The 22,839-nt window shown below is 40.6% G+C and overlaps 2 protein-coding genes across 4 annotated transcripts in view; one reads left to right on the plus strand and one right to left on the minus strand.

The window, feature by feature from the left end:
* LOC139622724 (protein FAM13A-like) lies at positions 1–19,940 on the plus strand. Of its 2 annotated transcripts, none has more exons than XM_071480261.1 (21): positions 1–143; positions 632–833; positions 1,004–1,225; positions 2,154–2,334; positions 4,697–4,871; positions 5,255–5,376; positions 10,101–10,328; positions 10,522–10,633; positions 11,033–11,130; positions 11,906–11,963; positions 12,536–12,619; positions 14,070–14,277; positions 15,055–15,304; positions 15,566–15,698; positions 16,121–16,202; positions 16,726–16,961; positions 17,154–17,237; positions 17,419–17,523; positions 17,940–18,154; positions 18,438–18,539; positions 18,994–19,940. In XM_071480261.1, the coding sequence occupies exons 1-21, from the start codon at positions 114–116 to the stop codon at positions 19,118–19,120; spliced, it is 3,054 nt and encodes a 1,017-aa protein (XP_071336362.1). In that variant the 5' UTR covers positions 1–113; the 3' UTR covers positions 19,121–19,940. The 2 variants fall into 2 exon arrangements, with proteins under 2 accessions (XP_071336362.1, XP_071336363.1); XM_071480262.1 differs by having other exon boundaries at positions 127–143; positions 632–729.
* LOC139622728 (phytanoyl-CoA hydroxylase-interacting protein-like) overlaps positions 18,583–22,839 on the minus strand; it is an 18,384-nt gene continuing 14,127 nt past the window's right edge. For both annotated transcript variants that reach the window (XM_071480267.1, XM_071480268.1), the window contains one exon: positions 18,583–21,474. In XM_071480267.1, the coding sequence (XP_071336368.1) occupies positions 20,931–21,474 (544 nt within the window). In that variant the 3' untranslated portion in view covers positions 18,583–20,930. The remainder of the gene's footprint in view (positions 21,475–22,839) is intronic.

Genomic DNA, 22,839 nt, shown 5'->3' on the forward strand with positions numbered 1-22,839 from the left:
CCTCTTGCGTCGCACTTTCCGTTGGTTTCAGAGAGGGGAGCATCTTGTCGAGGAGGGAAAAACACGTTTACAAGTGAAAAATGGAGAGCTACCCCGGTCCGCTGAGCTGAAAAATGGGAGCAAGGGCTTCAGTATCGCTCTGTGTAAGTTAAGCTTCGGGTAGCAGTTACTATCTTGTTACATTCTTCCTTTTTTAGCTGCTACTGTCATGAGCAGCTCTCTCATTGTTTCATTATCAAGTAGCGCCACTCAAAAAAGGCAGCTAACTGTTGGTTTAACATGAAAATACATGTATGCAGTATATGTCTTAGTTAGCCATATATTGTTGCTTTTACTTGTTAAATGTAAACTACATTACATGTGTCGTTTTATCGAGAACTATGCCATTAACTGTGTCCTGACTGACTGTGCATTTTTAAAGCAGCTAACGTCTTCGCATCATAACATAGATCATTTAGGCCCTCGTCAAAGATCCTCAAGCACCTCTAGATCACACGGAGGAAGGTTACAGATAACATCCGCCCACTATTTTTTTGTTTAGAACACCTCTGTTCATCCAGGAATTTGACTATAATATGCTAATTTGATTTCTGTATATGAGTCATCTGCTGCATGCCCTCCTCCTGTGCAGAACGACCCGTCTTCAGTGAGAATTCTCAGGCCCAGCGCGAAGGTCAGCCCAGAGCTCATGGCTCCAACCCTGGTTTTGGAGCCTGAAGTGGCCACCAGGTGTGTGTTTGGTGTTGCCTTGGAAATACTGAGAGAGGAAGGGCAGATGGTCTGTGGAATACCCCTTGTGTTAAGAGACATGGTGGAGTTCCTGGATAAGAATGGTAAAAGAGGCACATCCTTCTTGCCGTTCTTTCATTGATTTGTATGCTACACATCTATCCTTCCTTCATCATCCCTTCCGTCTTTCTTTTGCTCACTCTCCCAATGCAAAGCAATACTTAAACATCACCTGTATGTATGCTGACTGAATGTGCTTGTTTCCTCATCACAGGAATGCACCACAGAGGTCTGTTCCGTCTGTGTAGCTCAGTGGCGCGGACCAGGCAGTTTAGACAGCGGTGGGACCATGGGGAGAGGGTGGACCTGGAGCATGAGGGAGATGTCCCCACTGTGGCTTCGCTCCTCAAACTCTTCCTTCGGGAGCTGCCCACGCCCATAGTTCCAGAACCCAACCGCAAACAGCTGGTTCTGAACCTCACGGGCACTAGGAAAGGTACTTGGAAAAAATGCTGGACTTACTTCGTTGGGATCACATTTATAGTAGAGTAAATTAGTGTTCTTTAGATTTGAGCATGGCACTTGTGAGATCCATCGATTTGAAAACTACAGTACAGGCGTTAAACTGCAGATACAGAAGAGTGGCATAAAAGGGAAACTGCCAGTCTAGGCCTGTTGTTGGCAAGCATCTGCCTGACTGAAGTGTCCCTTGGCAAGAGGCTGAATCCCTTACTGATTCAACAGTGACACTCTGTAGCTAATCTTGCATTCCAGCCTGTGTGTGGGAGAAGACAAGGGAAGGGAGCATGTCCCAAAGAATAACACATTCATGAGGCTGAGGTAATATACACTAGAGTATAAGCTTAAAGGTAGCCATTGGGTAATTTTAATGGTGTTGAAGACAACGCGTTTTGTCTTATTTTTTGTACATTTGTTCGGGCGATCTGTTTAGAGAGCCAAGCTAAGGGGAATAAATGAAAAAAGTTGGAAACAAACAAAGTTGAGAGGTCTATGGCATCTTCTGCATCCCTGAGTATAAATTAACCTCAGTCACTTGTACTCAATGTAGTACAGTAACAATAGACACAGCAAGGGCTTCAAGTATTACTTAGTCTAATGATTTTGCTTTGAGTGACCTGGTAATTATTCACTCAATAAAATGCTACTACTACAGATAAATTAATTATTTATTTGGAATTCTCATACTATGTTATTTTATCTGTGTATGATAGTTGTTTATAACAGGATAGTTTGTTCCTTTTGTATTAGGCTGTTATATTTATTTATATTTATGCTATATTTAAAGTCAAAATGTGTTGTGTCCAGTATGTTAACATGCCAACTAATGCCATATATATTAGATTATATGCTGAATGTAAGTGTATGTTAATAAATATTGTTTTAATGTTTTTGCTTATTTTTAGGATATGCAGATGAGACAGAGATGAACCAGTCTCTGAGAGAAAATCTTAACCACCTCCCTGCTGACAACCTCATTATTTTGTCTTACCTCATCCACTTTTTGTCCAGAGTGGCTGCTCACAGCCAGTCAAATCACATGCCTGTGGAAAATCTGGCAACCATCTTTGGGCCTTGTATATTCCAGTAAGTTGCTGTTGTTAATGCCTCATTCAAATCCAGGCTGGTTCTAGAACACATGGTTCCTCCAATCATCCTGGGTACACTTGAGCAGACAGTTTAGTGACTTGTCGCTGTGTAACTTTAAACAAGACAATTCTCCAGTATATACATTTGAAAACATTATGATCAAGAGTAATCTAGAGTTCAACGTGTGAGTGTGCAAATGGTGAATTGAATAGTTATAGTTTCTCTTCAGGCTTGTTTTTGTCAGATCCAGATGTAGAAAAAAATGCCTGTTTGTCATTAGAGCAACCTTCTAAATGTCTGGCTCAATTTCATCAGCCCCAGCGGTTGCGTGTCTGCTCCATTTTTCCACAGCTGCACCACTAAGTTGGGGTGGAGTCGGGTTTGTTCCTTCAAGGAAATGGGTGTGGATTATGCTTGATAACAGAACATGACACACAAAAAGACAGACAGATATAACAGAGGCCATCAGGATTTTGTCGTTGCTTCTCATCCCCTGTTTATATAACTCTGCCTTCACTGTAAACAAAAACAGTCTCTCTAGGGTGACACACAACCGTTTAGATTTTTGGTGTTTGAGTTTCTGCCACTGTGGAAAAGACTTATTATATTGATTCAGCACCCTTTCCCTGTTCTCCCATCCCTTGATTTCCTAGACTCATTTACTATATGTCAGTTTTGTTTGCCTCTGAAAGTTAATGGCATGTCAGTGAAATGTGGTGTTAGTCACACTGTTCTGCATATGTGGGGAAAATGTCAGACGATCATAGCCTGAGGAAGAAGAGTTAGTTAGGGGGTGTGGAGTTGGCATCAGAGGCTTGGAAAAAGTTGGGGGTGGGTTTGGGTTGCGGTAGCTGCAGAGAGTTGCGGAATGTCCTGCAGCAACAACAGAGGCAGAGATGAAGGGTATAACAGTTTGAATGAAAATGATTAGAGAATGAATGAGTGATAGATGCTGCAAAAATATCCAGCTGAACAAAGCTACTATTTAATGGTAATAATAATGAACTTTATTTCTATAGCACTTTTCAAAACCAAAGTTACAAGGTGCTTCACAAAATACAGTACAGTTTTTAAAAGCTTTTTAAACTGAAGCACGGACTCAGCTTTTCTGATAAAAGCATGGCCCTCTTTTCTATAACAACTGGAGTAATGTGTTCTCTGTGTCGAGCGTTTGTGAGTCTTCCTGCTGCTTTTTGCATCAACTGTAAACGGCCAACTGCTCCATCATTAAGGCATGTAAATAATGAGCAGCAGTCGTTTAGGCAAGAGGGAATGACAGTGTGGATGATATGTTCAGCTATGTTGTTGGTGAGCATTGGTTTAAGTTTGTCAATATTTGTAAAAAATGGGATTGAACAAGGCTCTTAATGTTCTGGGTGAAGTTGAGGTATATAACGTATATAACTGTGTTGAAGGCTGCACTCAGGTCCAGCAAAATTAAAATAGGGATATAACCTGTGTCTGCACTCATTGGGATATTATTTCTTACCCCAATTAGGGCTGTTTCTGTACTTTGCTTCTTTCTAAAGCCAGACTGGAATTTGTCACATATATTGTGTCTTTCCATTATCTCTAAAACTTGCTTAGCAGCTACCTTTTTTAACGACTGACAGACACTGTAGCACATGTTCTTCCCGTGCAGCGTGTGTAACAGCTTCTTTGGCAATGCCCCCCTTCAATAACGCCTACATATTTGTCATCCAAGCCTCTTTCAAAACAGCCTGTTGTCCCTGTATATGTCTGTTATGTAATCCATGTGACAGACTATGCTGTCATTCCAATTGACCTGCCTTCTACATAAACACACATCTATTAATACTCAGATTTTTCACATTCTCTTCCCTGGGTGTATGGTATGTGGACCGTTACCTACCATGTATACATTGGATAAGACTTAAATGAAACAGTTGGTGATGTCAGCAACAGCAAAACATATCAAGACATACTAACATGACAAAGAACTGCTTCCAGGTAATCATGTAAGATTTTGGTCAGAGGTGGCACCTACTGATGTTTTGTGAATGTTATAACTAGAAGCTCCACATATCTCTGAAATTTTCAACTGTTTCCACTCTCAAAGTGAACCTTTAAAACTTTTACTGCCTCTGTGTTTATTTTGTCACTTTTGGCTGTTATTTTTTTTTGTTATGGGAAAATTTATTGTCCTAAGTGTGATTTTAATTCACCGCATGCAGTCTGAGCAGTTCATCTTAGTTCACTGCTGTATATGCCTCCTTCCACTAGATGGAACTATTTTCCATTATGGTTGTTACAATACTTAACAGATGGCCATTTTGAATACACAGTACATTGTACATGTGGCATTGTGTAATTGTTTTCCCTTCTCTTCTTTATGCAGTGTGCCAGAAGGTCCCAGGATGCTAGAGGAGCAGACTGTGTGTAATGCCCTGTTGCTTCATCTTCTCCTGCATCAGAAGGTTCTCCTTCCAATCCCAGCTGAGAACACAGTGGCCTCCTCGATCGCCTCCTCCTCACCCCCTCCCCCTACCCTCTCTGCTCTTTCACACTTTGAGGTGAACCATATATATAGTTTTTAAGTAAATTTCCTTTGACAGAAATTGTTACCTCATTGATTCAATTTCATGGTCTGTCTTTTTTTCACATTTTGATTACAGCAGTATTGCAGTAACTAATCAAAGCATTTACAGACAAATAGAAGAGTTTTTATCTGTCGGGCCACAGTTATGCCACACATTGAACTCATGTACTATATGCAGGGTATCTACAGATTGTGAAAAGTCTTTAATTTCCTTTGAAGAAGAGGGTGGGATGTAAAAAAAAGTCTTGAATTTCATTTAAATTTAGTGAATGCAAATAATGTCAAAATTGCTTTTTTCTATATCATATTATCTCTCTATAATGATCTGTGATTGCTCACTCCGGTTGTCCTTGCTAGGTACGACCCAGCAGCTGTCACTCTGAACAGAGTAGCATGGAGAGGTTGGAGGGAGAGACCACCTCAGCCTCAGTGAGCAGTGCTGTTAACCAAACAATATGGATGCAGTGTCATCTCAGCAGGTACTGTCATCAACTTAGCAGAAGCAACTTTTTTAACTGCATAAGACAGATAAATCTCCCTTTATATACTATATCCTTGTAGCATTTCACTGTATGTTCAGCATTGTTTGGTCAGTTGTTAGGTTGATTGTTGTGTCAAACTGTGTTGCTTTCATAAGGAAGGAAATCTAATCAAAGGACACTACTGCTGTTTTTGACATGACTCCGCTCAACCACTGAATGATGCCTGTTTTTACCATTATCTACAATTATCCAATAACCAAAGACAAGTTTCTGGATATTAGTGCTGTACTGATGTGATCCTTCAAACTTTAGTTAAAGTTTAAAGGTTCAGACAAGCTTGATGAGATGTTACAAAATCAGCAGACAGGTCAGTTATTCATTTATTTAATAGCCAAAGGCTCTTTGATTTCAGGTCAGTAGAGGCAGGTGACAAATTGCTAAATAAATTCTTACCTTAAAAACAGGTAGCGACAACTACCTGCACAAACTGTGACACCCAGTATCTGTGGTCAACAGGAAAAAGCTGTTGCTTGTACAGCTCACTGTTCTTTCAGTATAATGGCAGTAAAAATAGCATCACTCTTTTGATGCTGGAAGGACCAGAGAAGTAAGACAATGACAAATTGGTCCCCCGGACAGAATCAACATACTGAAAGCCATCTGCTTGTGGGTAAATTTTCCCACTCAGAACTTAAAGGATACTGTGTTATTTTCTATTTTTAAATCATGAATGTGGGTTGCCGCAGGGTTGTCAATACAGCCATTAAATGACTTTTATATGCTTTCTGTTTTTGTCTGCCCCCACTCAGCATGCGACACAGCATTCACGTGCACTTACTGACTAATTTTGTGGCTGGTATGTGAGGAGAGTTGTGTGTCTGCTATCTTCATTTGTGTTTGTGTGTAAAAGGGAGTTCTGCTTGATGTTAATGGAGATAAAAACATTTCCTTGGTGTAATTTTAAGCAGACATGCGCTGTGGTTCTGCTTACTTGGTGATGAAAAAGATCTGTCCTCAGTGGAGTTCAGGTTAATGAAGATGTCGTATGAAAACAAGCATGAGGTATTACTGATAATATTGTTGTGGATTGAGGGTAAAGTCAAATATGAAGGTCACAGAAACATTCAAAGGCAGCAGCTTGGCAGACAGATGTCAGACTGGCCAGCCCATAATTAAACTACTGTCACGTGTCAGTATAAAGAGGAGTCATCAGTAGATGTAATTGTATCAGTCCAACAGGTGGAATGGAATGTGCAGTGTGTGTGTGTGTGTCTTTCCCAGCTGACATAGGAGAGGGCTGGTGGCTGTCACAGTCTGCGCATAGCAGCACAGCAGCAGACACAGCCCTCTATTTATTTCCACAGCTCATGTTGATGCACAACACTCAGTCCAGTGACCCACCTGCCAGATAACTGCTTTCGTCCATCAGTTTGTCCTCACAATGTTTAATAAAACCAGACACTGAGGCAATATCTCCATGTAGCCCGGAGCATGAAAAGGTTCATCTGTGTAAAATGTGGACGCACCACTTACAGATATTAGATTTTAAGCCACAAAATCCGTCACACCTGCTGAGGAAGAGTCCCAATCCAGTAGAAGCTATACCAAGCCAGGTTTGTGTGTTCTCACTGCTTCTGTGTGAATCTGTTGCAAACAAATACCAATAATTCTTCATCTAACAGCTTCCCACTCTCATCTGTTAAGTAGGCAGAAGATGCAGCCTCATTCCAACTGTTTCTCTAGATCTAATATATATATATATATATATATATATATATATATATATATATATATATATATATATCTTTTTCTCCTTTTCTTTTTACTGTGAGCCCTGTTTCTTCAACTAAATGAGGGGTCCAGATTAAATAACTACAGTATGTGTTGGCGTGTGAAAGTGTATTTTTTTCTTGTATTTATTTATTACTATCGTGAGAAGAGCAGCAGCAGAGGATCCAGAACAAGTAACCACATTTCTCATGGTTCCTTTGTTGAAAAATGTTTTGGGGCCTTTTTCAGTTATTTGCTTCTGCACATCAGACTGGGATTTGTTACTGTCGCCATTGTGCTTTCTCTAAAAATGTCTGGCGTTTGCATGCTGTTCCTTCTGGCCATGTCTGGACCTCTAATGCTTCCCACCGACGTCACAGTCCATATTGATTCTAGTCTAATTATACCAGCAAAGGATTTCATTTCAAAACAAGTGTCTGTATTCTATCTCTTTACCATTTACACAAGATAATATTTCAAAAATGCTGATTTAGTTTCAACAAACAGACAGAGGGTTGTCAGTCAGTCCCTTATGAATGTTCCTTTCGTATCAGTCATTTCATACATTCCTAGAATGATCACGTCGAGATATATAGATCAACAAATATATTTCATATAAGGGAGCAGATACACATGAATATCTTCCATATATAGGCTTGTTTTTTTTGTTTTGTTTTTTTCAGTGTTGAACTTCTTAGCAGTAAATCTGATTGTGCATATCAGTCAGAGTTTAAACTGATGTGTTTGAGTGTGAATGGATGTTGCTCTGTGCACCCTCGTATTTATTTGCCAATTTGTGTTGTGCTTTCTTGTCTCTGCCTCTCTGGCCTACTTCCATGTATATTACAGTGTGTGTGTGTGTGTGGTGGGCATGGGTAATTGAAAGGGGTGGGTCAGCTCTCTGCCTCCGGGTGTCACTTGTGTTGTTGACTATCAAGTACTTATCTTCTGTACTCTCTTTTCTTCATGTCTTTGGCTTTCTCCGTCCCTCCAAAGCAGCACGCCGTTCACTGTCACATGTAATTCGTATGTTAGACTGCTGTGAGTTTAGGCGTTTCAGCAAAGGATGTTTTCTTGCCTCGTCTGCTTCAGCATCAGTGACAACAACAATGGGTCCACAGTCCTCCACAAGTGAGTGACCTCATGCCAGGCAGTCTTAGACCCAGAAATCTGAGGTTTGACTAATTTGTGCACCTTAGAATTTGACGAATACAAAAACTTCGTAGTGTTTACGTTGCTTACATTACAGTGTATGCAATTATTATAATTAGTGTTATCCGCAGTTTTTGTCTTTCCTAGGTGTTCACTCACTTTTATTTATTTATTTATTTATTTTTTGCCACTTTTGACCAGAATCTATTAAGATGAAGGATTTTTGAGGAAGGGAAACTTTAAGCAGAAAAGTAGTTCATGTTCAAAATGCTGCCTGCTGCGGTTCGTCATCGACTCATACTCTAAGCAACAATCATTTCTTTCTTGCTGCTGCTGTACTGACCCATCTACTTTAGGTTACAGTTCTGGAGTCATAAGCCGCTTTAAGCAAGTACGTGACTGCTGGGCAGTTTTTGGTTCACGTAGCGGCAAATCATTTGTGCTTGTTTTGGCTGGGAGCAGCTCATTAGAGCTTCATGAGACATGTCTTAGTGAACCATTAGATTAAGCAGTGCTGATTCATGACCTGCTGGGTGTTTGTTTTCCCAGACTACCTGCTGCAGAGGCCAGCAGTTTTTTTAAGAATGAACTGTTGGACACCTTGTGATATGCAGATCGAAACCCTCAAACTCTGTTGTTTTAGATTTTACATGTGTTGTATTCCTGCTAACATGACAGTGATCAATCTTAGTTTTATTCTAGTGCCATTTTCAAAATATGTGTTTAATATTCTACTACTTCAGTTTGGATTTTTATTCTCTCTTTACTGTCTTCAAGTCTATCTATCAGTTTTTTATGCCAGTTCCTTGAGTAGCCATGAATAGAAAAGTAATTTTAGGTTGCCAGTTGGTGAAAAATCCCTTTGCCTGGTATTTATCCTCCTCCAGAATGACATTTCTTTGCCACACTGGACGTTGTGTTTTTACGTAGCCTTATTGTTCTTCAAGAAGACCTCTACAATGGACAGTTAAACCAAAGCCTTCTGGACAACAGGGCCACAGAGCATCTGCAACAAAATCCATTTATTAACAATTTATCAACTTTAAAATGTCATGAATTATAAATATTGGAAAGACTGAGAAGACTGCAAGTAGCTCAACAGCGCCTCTTTTCTTATAGAATTATCACTGCTAAGAAGCTCTTTCTTCTATTGTGGAAGAAGAAGGATGTCCGTGCAGTTAAACTCTGGCTACCTAAGTTGACACAAACTCTGCATTTAGAGAGAATTAGAATTATTTTGGAAAAACAAACACTTGGAGTTTGAGAAGATTTGGCATCCTCCATACCTCAAAAGAGTCAAATCCTGTACACATTATAACCCACACTAAAGGCAACACTGTAAGTAGCACTACTGGAGTTGGTTGAGGGGTGGGTATGTTGTTCTTGTTCTGTTGTTCATTCTCCACTTGGTGTTGTGAAGACTATTTTCTTTGTTGATGGCTGTTAAAGAGTCCACATCATGGGTAGTGTCTGTGATATGTATCTGTTTGAAGTAGGTCTGTTTACTTGAAAAGAAAGGGACCTATGTTAATCTGGATGCCAAGAATGAACAAGATCCTGCTTTTTACAATAAAAGCACTTCTGAGGAAAAATGTCATGAATTATTGTAAGAACCCAATTAATGATGGTAACAACATTTGTAACCACAGAATATGTAGTTATTATGTCTTAATATTGATCTACAGTATAAAGCATTAGTAACTGACTTATAAACACTTCCATTTTCGATTAAAGAGTGTTGTTTCCTTTTCTCCTCATCTCCTCCACTCCTCATTCTCTGTGTCTCTGTCTCTCTCTAGTCCTGACACATTGGTTTGTGAGGGTTGTGAAACAAGCTCTGACGTCAGTGCTGACATTCAGAAACTGATTCAAGACCAGGCGGCTTTGGAGGAGAAAGGTGAAAGTACAGAGGCAGGACGTGTGCTCTCCTGCCCCACTGACCTAGGGCCAGAGCAACATCCGCACCAGAGTGCGCCATCTCAAAAGGTCCAAGGGGGCCCACCAGAGTTGGTGTATACCACACATGGGTGAGTGTCTTTCCTGTTTGTCTTGATGATATCTTCCTCTCAAAAGTTAGGCAGCAGCAAATGTCACAAATGTCATTCACATGATTTTGAGAAGAACTTTTTCTCCAAACCCACATACGCAATCAGTTTTGATAAATACAACATTTTGGAATTATGTAACTCCACAGTTCAATAAGTTATTCTTTATCAACAGGACCTTTTCACAGACCTCACCGTTCTCCTCTATATCAACGGAGAAAGAGGAGGCAGAAGTAGACAAGGATAGAAGGACACCTTCCTCAGCCATCAATGATGTCTGCTTTATGGTGTGCATTGTTGATTTTCTCTTTATATTCTTTTTATATTTTTAGCTTTTTTTTTTAGATATTCTTTGTGTCTTGTTTTTTTTTTAATTTGATATCTTTAGTTCTTCTTTCTCTCCCCTTCTTGAGCCCATTAAACTGGGTCTCCAGCACTTACAGTCTGTAGCTGTGAATATCATTCAGCAATAACTGTTTCTGTGGTCTTTTACATTTATATCTTGATATGTAGAAATGTGGTTAAAAGACAATACAGACAGCTGCTGCCTCGTACATATGCTGAAAGATTTCCTTCTGTGGAGTGTGTAGTTTAGCCCAATTATGCTTCTAATTTGTGGAGTGGAAAATCTTTCAGCACATTAGGTGTCTATAAGATTATATGACATGGATTAAATTGTTCTTCAGGCTTCCACAGATGCAGGGCAGACATCATCTATTTCAGACTGCTGCCTGGCAAATGAATCACAGAGAAAAACCCACATGCAGAGTCAACACGCAGAGAGGTGAGAGAAAAGCTTCCACATTGAGACTACACATGATGCCATGTTGTTGCAGTTGTGTTTTTCTCCTTTGTTTCTGCTTTATACTGCTTTCATAACAGCAAACATTTGTTCTTAGTTCTTTCCATTTACCATTTAAATAACATAAATCAAAGAGAAGCACTATTGTGAGAGCGGGTGTGGTGGGAGTTCTGGAGCAGTTGAAGCGTATCAGATATAATTTTATCTGATTGCTCTGGATGTTACAGTTGTTTTTGACATCCTCCACTCGTGTACTTGGTTCCTCAGCTCAGCTCATCTCTCAGCCCTGCAGTCAGTTGGGAAGTAGGTTATCGGAGCAGTGTGCTGCTACAGTCATGGTTTTTATATGATTCCAGTCCAAATAACACTGACTGCCACAGGGGCTCACGTGGAGCAGACCAACCAGCTATCTATATTAGGTTGACCTAGCATGGTGGCCCGCTGACTTTTTGTTTGCCTCCAGAGAGCCGCAGGACAGTTCATCTCTGTTATGCCTCATTAGTGTCAGACATGAATAAGCAATAACTTCAATGGCAGAGCCAGATGACTGTCTGGCCCAAAAGCTACGTAGAGCACTGGCAGTTCTGCCTGTGAGCAGATTTGATACAGTATTGATCATAAATAGTGACAGACTACAATGTGTATTAAAGTCACATGGACTGTGATTTTACCAGAGGGGAAAACTTTTTATTTTTTTACTTATGCTTAAAGTGATTTTATTGTATTTGCCTGTTGTTGACAGAATTGTGTTTTTCAGGCTGCTATGCTGCACAGAGTACAAGACAGAAGACAAAACCAAAGCATCTGAATGGAAGGTAAACAGACCTTTGTGAAGCCTGTGGCTGCCATCTTCTAATCAGTTTAGTCAGTTTACTGAAATTCAAATTTTAGCTCAAAAACTGAATTTAAAAGTAAAATGAATGTTTGGTGAAGTTGTCAGTACAAATAGAAGAACGTAGAAAAGGTGTTAAATTGTAGCATAGCTGAGCAGATTTTCAGTAATAACACCAGACATATAAAGACATATACTACAATATTCATAATAATAGATGATTTGGTTTAGCAGTAGCTAACAATAGACACGCAAAACACCCTGTTTAATTTTTAGGGACACGCAGCTGGGTGATGATGATAACTTTGATGGTAACTGCTTTCCAATCGGGGGAAATTCATTAAACATGAAAATTTATTGTTATCAACTTTTGTTAAAGAAACTATTCAAACTGTTAACTTGTGAAAATGATAAAAGGAAATGAGTGAATTATCTCTCCATATGTGTCACTGTAACCCACATTTTTGCATGTACATGAGTGACACACTGGTATGTGTCATTGAGTGCACTCCTGGAATTAGAATTCATCAGTGCGTATACTGTCTGTTCCTTCAGGGGAGAAAAGGAGGAAGAGGAGGAGGAGGAAGATGTAGTGGTTCTCCTGACAATGATTACAGAGGCAAGAACAACAGCTATGACGTAAGTTCTCCTTCCCCTCAGTGTTTTTAGGTACATAAATTAACACTTTTTTTTTAGGTTGAGGGTATCTATGACAACAGGAGCGCTGATAACACCAGTGATTGTGTGTTTGTGCGCCTGTGTGTTCCTGTGCACACCTGTGTGTGTATTACTAGGTGTGAGCTCGCCTGCCTGTGGGTGTTTTACTTCAGTAATAACGGCCTCACTCCTTCCCCTCTCTTCCATCCGTCCACCTCCCCCCTGTGACGCACAAAGTGTTTCTTTTTTTATGAATGAACAGCTGAAGAGGGTGAGAAAGGAGAGGCCAGTCCTTTATCTGCTGCTGCTGCTGCTGTTGATGATGATACTAAAAATGATGTCAGAGCATCTAAATGAACAAAAATAAATTGCCCAAAACCAATCTACTTGATCGTCCAACCCCCTCACTGAGCTCAGGATGTTTTTGGTTCAGCTCAATTACATTTTTTTTTTCACTCTGCCTAGCACCATCAGAATTCCTTGCATATACACCCACTTCCACACACACACACACACACACACACACACACACATACTCGAGCCAAACAGCTACGTGACGCTCTGCAGCTTCATCAAATAGACTCCTTAGCTTGGTCTGACAACGTTGCCCTGGAAACGCCTCGTCATATAGAGTACTTCTCTCTTCCCTTGCTCACACACCCACACCCACATCACACGCACCGACATGAGCGGTATCGGTATTCCCGCCGACCCCCTTCCTCCGTGCACTATGAATAATCCATGTGGAGGCAGTTCAGCAGCTGAAGTGCCGGGAATGCCAGTCAGAAAGAAAACCATGTGGATATAGGGATTCTTTTCGGGGGCTTGCTATATTCTCATACACTCACACCCACAAGCACGCTGATCTAGAAATCACAGCGATACCGTTCAATGGAAAGCATGTTGCTCATCAGGGATCCCACGCTGGATGCTGATGCACATTAGAAATCAGATTCACTGACTGACAAAAGTCAGTGGGAGTCACATCTAGCTGGTTGAATGCCTGGCCAGCTGACTAGCTTCTAGTTGCACAGAGACCTGAGGAGAGCAACAGCATTTTTTTAATGACCATTTCTATCTGCTTTTGTAACTGACGGCGAGCTTTGCAAGATCAAAGATTTGGTTGTGTTTTTTTGAGAAGTTTTTTCCTTATTCTTCTGCCACCCCAAAAAGCTTAAAGAGCCGTATCCTGCCTTTTGACTTCATACCTTTCTCAGGAGGACAAGGCAACAACTCATACCTCCAACCAAGCTTCAGCCCCAGAATATGTTTTTTTTATTGGACTGAGTAAAATGGTTTTACGGGACTCTTTAAGATTCCTGAACAGCATGTGAAACGCTGAAGACTCCCTCCACACAAACTACGACACATCTTTCTGACTTCTCCTGTCCCTACTCGTCTGCCTGAAGCCATGTTTTGCTTCTGTTTCCAGAGCCCCTCCCTCAAGCTACAAGCCCTGGAGACTGACCTGGGACCCTCGCCAGCACAGGCAGACCCCCAAGTTGGGGACAACCTACCTGCCCAGCAGCAGCCTCTTTCTACTGAAGAGCAAAGCCTGTATTTGCCCCGCAAGCTGCTCCTCCACTCGCCACCATCACCACCTGCTCAGGATAATCACACAGTCGACTCATCACAGCCTGGTAAGAAAATTGCAATTACATCCTGATAAAATGAAATAATAATATTTTCCTTTAGCACTGTGAGGCAAAGAGAAAAGATATGCAAAAGCTTTATAGCAAATTTGCCAGTGATTTAATTTATCTACCTTGGTCACAAATATATTTGTAATGTATTGTTCAAAGCATAGTAGAATACTTTCAGCCGGGAGGGATCACTTTGGAAATCAAACCCATTAACCAGTCAGTGCAAGAGCCATACACCATACATACTGTATTAGTATTTTATTTATAGTCTACTTCATCATCTATTTTCATTCAGAGCATCTTCCTAGCTGCTGTAATTCTGCTGGTGAGTATAAAACAAGTCAGTAAATCTTAACAGCAGGCTATGAGCTTCACCATTTCCCAGAGATGGGTGTGTCTATTCTTAATAAGTTAAGTAACAGCACACCCGGGTATAATGCTGTTGCATCACTGTACAGCCACCTGTGACATGAACTGGCACATATATCATATTTTTGAGACACTAATGTACATATTTTGCACACTTTCCTTTATTTTTTCATGTCTTTGTTTTGGGCAAGAACCATAAAATCTTCCCAAGAAAGATTTCACATATGAGTTGCTTAAAAGAGTGAGAGATTTGTCATTCTTTCATTCTCCTTCCTTCTGTGCCCCTTCTCTCCCTCTCTCCCATGTCTCATGCTCTCCCATCTATCCTAACAGAATAAATATGAAAAAAAGTCCAAATTAATGTAGGTTTCAGTTAATATTTTGTTCTTTCTTGCTCTCTTACAGTACACACCCCATCACCTCATTCATCAGAGTCCAGTCCTGTCCTGTCCACTGAAACTCTTTCTAAGGAAATTTCAGGAGATGATACCGTATCGAGCCCGACAGGCCCTAATACCAGCCCGCTACTCTCTCGTTTTACGACAACCGACTGCCCCGTTCCCTCACCGCGCTGCCCCAACCTCAGCCACAGCCTGCGGTACAACTTAGACCCTGATACAGCTCCTTCTTCACCGTGTTCACAGCACATTCGCATGTAAGACGGCAATTTTCTTACTCACTCTATTTAGAAATAGTGGCTCACTCATTGGATAGTCTCAATCTTAATGTTCTTGCCCTGTTGGACCTGCTTTGGAAATTATCACATGCTAATGAGGTGATTTCTGAATGGCTACTATTGTATGTTAGGCAATCAGTTGCTCATAGTTAGATGCATGTTAGAAGTAAGAGTCGTTTCATAATAGGGTATGAATATGCAGAATGTCAAGAATGCTGATGTGTACTTTTCTATCTTCAGGGCTCGCTGCAGCATCCATACAGAGCCAGACGAGGGCTCTGTGTCCATCTCAATGCTCAACAGACACATCCACTCCCTAAGGAAGAGGATCAGGCATTTTGAAGAGCGTTTTGAACAGGAGAAACACTACAAGGTGAGGAGGGAAATCTGAACTACTTGGACAGCTGATTTCTCTTAAGTCATTTTTGGACTGGAAGTTATTTCCTTTGGGTCTAAAACTTATATTTGCCTTCCTCCAGAACAAATAACCAGCACTCTCAGAGCCATGGAGGGGTTCAATTTTTCTTGATTTTTTTCAGTGCATGTGTGACTGGGTGTGTTAGTGATGTTCTAGTTCTAAACTGTTGCTGCTGATGACACCCACACACATCATACTAGAGTGAATTACTCCCTCTACTGGTACATTGAAAAAAATACAGTTTGTTACACAGTCAACTGGTGGATAGGGCTGCTGCAGCACAAAGGATGCTGGTAAACCTGGGAGCCAGCAGAACAAGGGGCCAGCTTGTTCTGGGTAGAGTTGTCCTGCTAGAGTTTGTTGTTATTCTTTTTCAGCCAGCCCAAAATGACAAGACAGCCCATCCAGAGGTGGCCAGACTGATGAAGGAGCTCATCAAGAGTCGCAAGCAGCTTAAAGGTCAGTTACAAAAACATAAAGACACAGTCAAGCACGTGTATTAATGATTGCTTTATTCATATCTTTTCTTAAGTAAAAGTACCAATACAACAATGTAAAAATATTACAATGCAATACATTTAAAATCTACTTAATTAAAAGTGCAGAGGTTTTATCAGCTAAATGCACTTAAAATATCAAAAGTAAAAGTACTCATTCTGCAGAAAATGGCCCCTGTGACTGACCTATTATAATATTTGACATTATTAGATTGTTCATAATGATACATCAGTGAGTAAGTATCATTTCTGTGCTGTAGCTGGTCAAGGTGGAGCTAGTTTTTACTATTCTATATATAGTTAGTTTAGTTGAGTGATTCCCAACCTAGGGGTCTGGACCTTCCGAAGGGCCACAAGATAAATCTGAGGGATTGTGAGATGATTAATGGTGTAAGAAAAAAAAAAACAAAGTTCATACACGCATATACATTCATTTTGGGGATATTCTCTAATCTTTGCTTTTTAATCTTTGCTCCTCCCTTTAGAGCTAAAGCTCAGACACTCAGAAGAAGGGGGACTGAGAGGACAGGGGCGTTATAACCCACCAGCCGAAACACGGAGGACCAACATAGACCAGTGGGAGGCAGCACTAACAGGGACTGAGCTACAGCAACTAAACAACAACAGCAACACCAAACCAAATGTCGAGGAAACAGTCAACATTATAACCAACAGACTGAAGGAAAGACGGCGAGAGCTGGGACTGCCTGACAACATTAAGGTTGATAGTGCAGAATTGCCTTCACCACATACAGAAATGCTGTTACATAAGTTCAGTGGTCAGATTCCCTGAATTATTCAATTGCAGTAGTAAACACGCAAACAGAGCATTACAATCATTTATGAAATTTGTTGACCAGATTGATTATTTGTTTATTTTATTATAATGATTTCCCTGTGCCTACATGTGCAGGAAATGACCCATTATCAGATGACTATGGAGAAGACTAGCATGCAGAAGTGTTTGCTCTACTTTGAGAGTCTGCACGGCCGACCGGTAAGACCAACCTGGATGTATATTGTATATCTCATATTTCTTACTTGGTAGCTCCACTTGAGTAGTTTCCTTCTTTTCTCTCTGTCCCAACTTAATTGGTTTCTCCTTCTTCCTCTTTGCATATTACCACCATTAACAAAGTGGTTTCCGTTTGTGTTTCTTTCTAACTGTATTTCCTCAGAGTACCAGGCAAGAGCGAACTCTGATGAAACCTTTCTACGATCGCTACCGTCTTCTCAAGCAGCTGCTGCTTTTTTCTGCTGCCTCAACAGTCATTACAACCATTGTGAGTAACCATCTAAAACTGAATACAGAATTTTGAAAACGAGAGGGTTGTCTTGAATGGAGGGAGGAGATCTCTGCATACACCCTCTCACAGTGGCTTCTAAGTTCACTGCAGAAGAACTCTACTGCCATCTAGTGGCCAGATATAAGAGCTACATCAACCTATTGTGAAACACTTCACTCAGAAAAATAAATGATTGTGGGAAAGGTAATGCTAAAATTAATATTCAAATTGAGTTGGTGACCCACTTACAACAGGCTAGACAAATTGTATTCAATTCTATAAGGGCTTGACGAGCAATTCTGATCTCTCTTCTTCTATGGTTCACTGCATCTTTTTTAACGAGTGTTTAGTTTGACAGAAAACTGCTCCCTCTGTGTGTGTGTGTGTGTGTGTGTGTGTGTGTACACACATAGGAAGAAGAGGAGGGCTCAGATGAAGGGTGTCCCAAACAGCGAAGCCCCAGGCAGCAGCCACTTTGGCTGAAACCTCCCAGGTGTGTGTCCTCAGATGAGTCGCTGCAGCTGTCTTCCCTAGAAATGTCTGACACACCTCTGGTGTCCCCACTGGAGGAGGTGAAAGGTTTCCAGCCACAGATCATCTCCATGGCAACCATACATGAAGCTTCCAGGTATGGTTTGTGCAGCAACAGAAAACTGATCCTAGTTCTACAGTAGATTTTCAGTTTATTTTACAACTCAGAATTAGCTGTTGAATCAATTGATATCAGTTTTCAATTACACTACTGTATCTTTTATCATCATAAAGACACAGGAAAATCTGTTTTTTCAAATACGGGTCAAAAGAATAGTCTATTTAACCTATTTGTCATCATAGTTACAATTAATTTGAGTGCACAGATAAATAGACAATTAAATAAAATAAAAGATACGTTTGATTCTTTTATCATACAGACAAGAATTACTGGATCACCTCCGCATGGCTCGATTAGAGAAGCGGAGACTTCACCAAGCACTCAGAGAGTTTGAAGACCATTTCTACACGCAGACTGGCAGGTAAAGGTTACACACACAAATAACATACACAGAACATCCAAACTACTTGGCGTTTGAATTTTATTCTGTCTTTTAATAAACTTGGAACATTTGGTTTTCAACAATGCCTTGTGAAAAACAAAAACAAAACATCCACGAAAGAAATTCCATCGTAATGGTACGACAGTGTAATGCACACTCACGTAACGTTAATACAGCACAGAGAGCTCAGGAAAGAGACAAAGAGATAGAAGACGTTTGCTCTGAACTGTACACATCCTTGTACTGTACATGTTAGTCCTCCAAAGTAAATACAGTAAGATTTTGATTACAATACACACTGTACAAAGCTATCTGAGTAAGGCAACATAGGGACTATCAACCAGTTATGGAAGCTGCTGCAGGTTGTTTGGAAACTACAAAAAGAAGCTTTGCCTTTTGCTTTCATCTTCTTTCCTGCGTGTATTTTTAACAGGGCTTGTCAGAAGGAGGACCGTGGACCAATGGCGGAGGAGTACTGCCAGTATAAGAACCTCAAAGCGAAGGTCCGTCTGCTGGAGGCCCTGCTCAGTAAACAACAGGACTCAACCAAGACCAGTTGAGTTAACTCACAGTGGGACTTTTATCTAACCTAACAAGACTCGATCATATCGTAAAAAATCAGGATGGTGGGTCTGGTCTTTTTTCATGCCATGCTCATTATGTTGATGCACTTTACATGAGGGAAACGGTGATGGAAATTGGTGATGATCTGACTGAAATACTGGGCTACTGCAGAATTTTTTTTAGTCCCAGAAACACATCCCTTGTCATTCATGACGTATCTTATTATAAACCTGATGTAGCAAGCGTATGTTATGTAGCACTAATCTGTGTCAAAGATGAAGAGCTGTAACAACTTAATGTTATATATTAGTAATTTAAATACTGTATGTATTTTATGGCACTTTGCTTTTTTCCTTGCCAAAATACTATTTTTGAACAGCTTTGTCCATAGTTAATGTGGAAACTGCATTTTAAAAAGATCTATCTTGGCAAAAAAAGTTGTAAGCTTAAATGCAATCAGTGAGACAATCCTGTAGTTTTTGTGCATGTCAGTTTTTTAATCCTGAATTGTGCTATGATATGCATTTAGAATTTCATGGTTGATCTAAATTGTGAACATTCAACTTACGTGTTCACCTTGGAAAATATGTGAACGTTGGTGAACCTTTCCATCGTAGTGCAAGTTATATTTGCTGTTGAACTTGTCTATATCCCCCCATTTTGCCTATATTAAGTTTATTCCAACTAAATGCCGTTTTTGACAATGATCAGAGCTTTTGACATTGTGCACTTCTGGTTTATATAATTTTCTATATATATACATATATATGAATGTATCGATAAAAATAAATATTTTTTCACATTTATTCTGCTAAACACAGTTTATGGTTCTACTTTCTTTCCACTGACTACAATAAAATAAGAGCAAATGTTGCAGAAAAGGTTGCCAGGTAGAGGTACTGACAGCTTTCATACTCATGCTGCACAGAACTGCATCATGCTTTTTTTTTTTTTTTTTATTTTAAAGGTTAACAAGTTAATGGGTAATTCACACTTGCTCATCAGAGACTTAGTGAGTACACATTTTAGAGGTTGTTGCATTAGTACTGTTTAGATTCCACAGCAGTTTCATGTCTGGTTTTTAATACCTTTGGTATGAAGTAAGATGACTTGATGCTGCAGCCCTAGAAAATTGTAGTACCAGTCAGTGCCACTAGTAGGAGGTAAAAAGAAGTCTGATTTTGTCTACTGTGAACTAAGAACAAAACATTTCTAGAAAGACAAACAGTCAAAGTAATTGGAAACAACAAAATGCTTGTCCACACAGACTGTGGACACTCGATCAACAGCATATCCATAATAACAAGGCAAAGGTCATTAACAAAATATGATACAATAGTTTAAATTAAAAAAACAGGAAATTGAAAAGAAGCAGCCCATGTTTCGTAGTACAGTTAAAGGGTTTGGTCAGTATACCAGTGTTGACTTGCAGGGTGGATGGATGACTCTGTGTTGTTGGTGTCCCAGGTTAAGATTTCTCAGCTGGCGGTCCCTTATGTGGATATCTTTAGGTATGTTTTAATGTATGTTTTCAACATTTAGGGTAACCCTTTACAGATGAGGAGACAATGGTGCGGGTGTCGGAGTGTGTGTACCTTCCTATTTTTCTCCATTCTTCTTTGGGAATGTTGGTCTCTTGAGAGTACAGAGCGGTGTCAGAGATATGTTGGTGTGCATGTCTGGGAGCCTACTAAATCTGCTGCTTCATGCATGTGTTGGTCTGCTTCATCAGTACATGGGTGTTCTGTGTGTACAGAGGTCAGTCGCCTCTAGTCCTTCCCTTCCTCTCCTACAATCTGCTGTTTCTTAGCGTCCCACACTGATGTTGCAGGTCTTGCAGCTGGGGTCTTTCTTGGCATTTACTGTGGACATACTCATCAGCTGGTGCCCGCTGATCTCAGCCACTGTGCCCAGCGCCAGGTCTACAGGCTCAGTGTAGATCACCTCCAGGATGACGTCCTGGGCATGATGAAACACGAGACCACCGTCACCCTCTTCATCCTGTTTGCAGGTAAGGAAGCGGTTGTTGGTGATGTCGAGTGCAGGAAGCCGCTGCTTACAGAACTCGTCACCTCTGGAGCCCTTTGGTGCCAGGACCAGGATAACATAGTGGTAGGCTGTATACATGCAGTAGAAGTCTCCAAAGTACAGGTTGGTGTCAGGGTTGAAGAGTGCGTCAGCCCGAACCTCAAAGCGGTGGCGGCCATAAGGGGAGTCCTGCGGGGGCTTGCCTGTGTTAAACTCTGTGTTGCAGCTGAAGAAAATGCCCTCCAGCTTGCCACTGATGGGTGAGCCATGGCTGCCACTGTTGTCCTTCACTGATGGCAGCATTCGGTTCCCCTGCACCTCCCTGCAGTTTAGATAAAAGAGAATAAAATAGGCTGTGAATAAACAGCTATCATCTCATCAGTTCCCTTTAGGGCCAATCAATAACAAAGCTGCACTTTATTTTAATCTGTCCCCTCCCTCAGCCAATTGGAATTGTTGTAAAGCACTAGCAACACTTTATCATGTTTCAGAAAATCTCATAAGACAAAGTGACACATGGCCAAAAGCTATCTGAGTGTTTAAGAGTCTCATAACGCAGTAAACAGAGTGAACTCTCTAAATGGAATGGAGATGTTTCATTACTTCTGGAGCTGTAATCATATTAGCATACTAAGTCCAGTTTGTCTCATAGAAACCTCAAGAGAGAAAATTACTTCATTGAAAATGAAATATTATCATTGTGACAAACTCCCAGAAAGCAAAAACAGCTTTCAGACCGCAAATTAACAGATGAACATTCAAAGCAATGAAGGCTTCTGTAGCAGCCGCATATCTTCCCCCACAGAGTAAATCTGAGCTCTGGAGCTCCAATTATGAATTGCAATTATACTGCTATCACTCCAGAGATTGTCATTATATCCATAATTGATGCTTTGTTGTGGGGTATTATGAAATTATTCAGCTCTGACCTCAGGTCACACGATCAGAGGCCTCATCAAGTAGTAATGTCAGTACTGTTAGTCCCCACATGGTGGTGCAGTTTAACAGAAGCACTTTCAGTAAACTGTAGCAGCTGCAACTCAGCAAAAGAGAAGACTGTCCAGATGACGTCATGCTCTAAAGCTCCAACAAAAGAGTGCTAACAAGCTATGGTTTTAGTACAGAGAGTGTGCGCTTTGTGAGGCAGTGAGCTCTTCCTCTGAGGGAGAGGACAGAGAGAGGCCATTTGGAAAAGACAACACCATTACAGTAGGAGGACAAGACAGGAAATTGGAGAAAATGCACTCACACCAACACAGACAAACAGCAGTGTACACAGTAACTGTGACAGTGTTTCTGTAAACATCTAAAACAGGCTTCTCCAGCTGTATTCTTTTTTCCTCTGGCTGTCACTTCTCTAACATCAAAACAGACAACAGACAACTTTTGCTGCCACAAGCATGTTTTTTTTTTCCTCTTCTCTTTCCCCTGCATCCCCTAACAACTGTCTGCTATTGTCTGGCAGAGTTACACAAGGCTTTGGCCCTTTTCAAAGAAAAAAAATGGCAGTATTTTCTATTGCACTCTACTGCACATGAGCAGAGGATGTTACAGGAATCCATGACTCCTCAGAATAATATTAAGCAGAAGTTGCTGCTACAGTAGTTTGACGTATGTGTGTGGATTTGTGGAACTAAGCAACATGCTTTGTGCAGCTGCACTCTTCAGCTGAATGCCCCTTTTACAC

Source organism: Trachinotus anak, unplaced genomic scaffold (assembly GCF_046630095.1).
Source record: "Trachinotus anak isolate AG129_WGS33_773 ecotype Australia unplaced genomic scaffold, CSIRO_AGI_Tana_v1 ptg000007l, whole genome shotgun sequence".
Classification (NCBI taxonomy): Eukaryota; Metazoa; Chordata; class Actinopteri; order Carangiformes; family Carangidae; genus Trachinotus; species Trachinotus anak.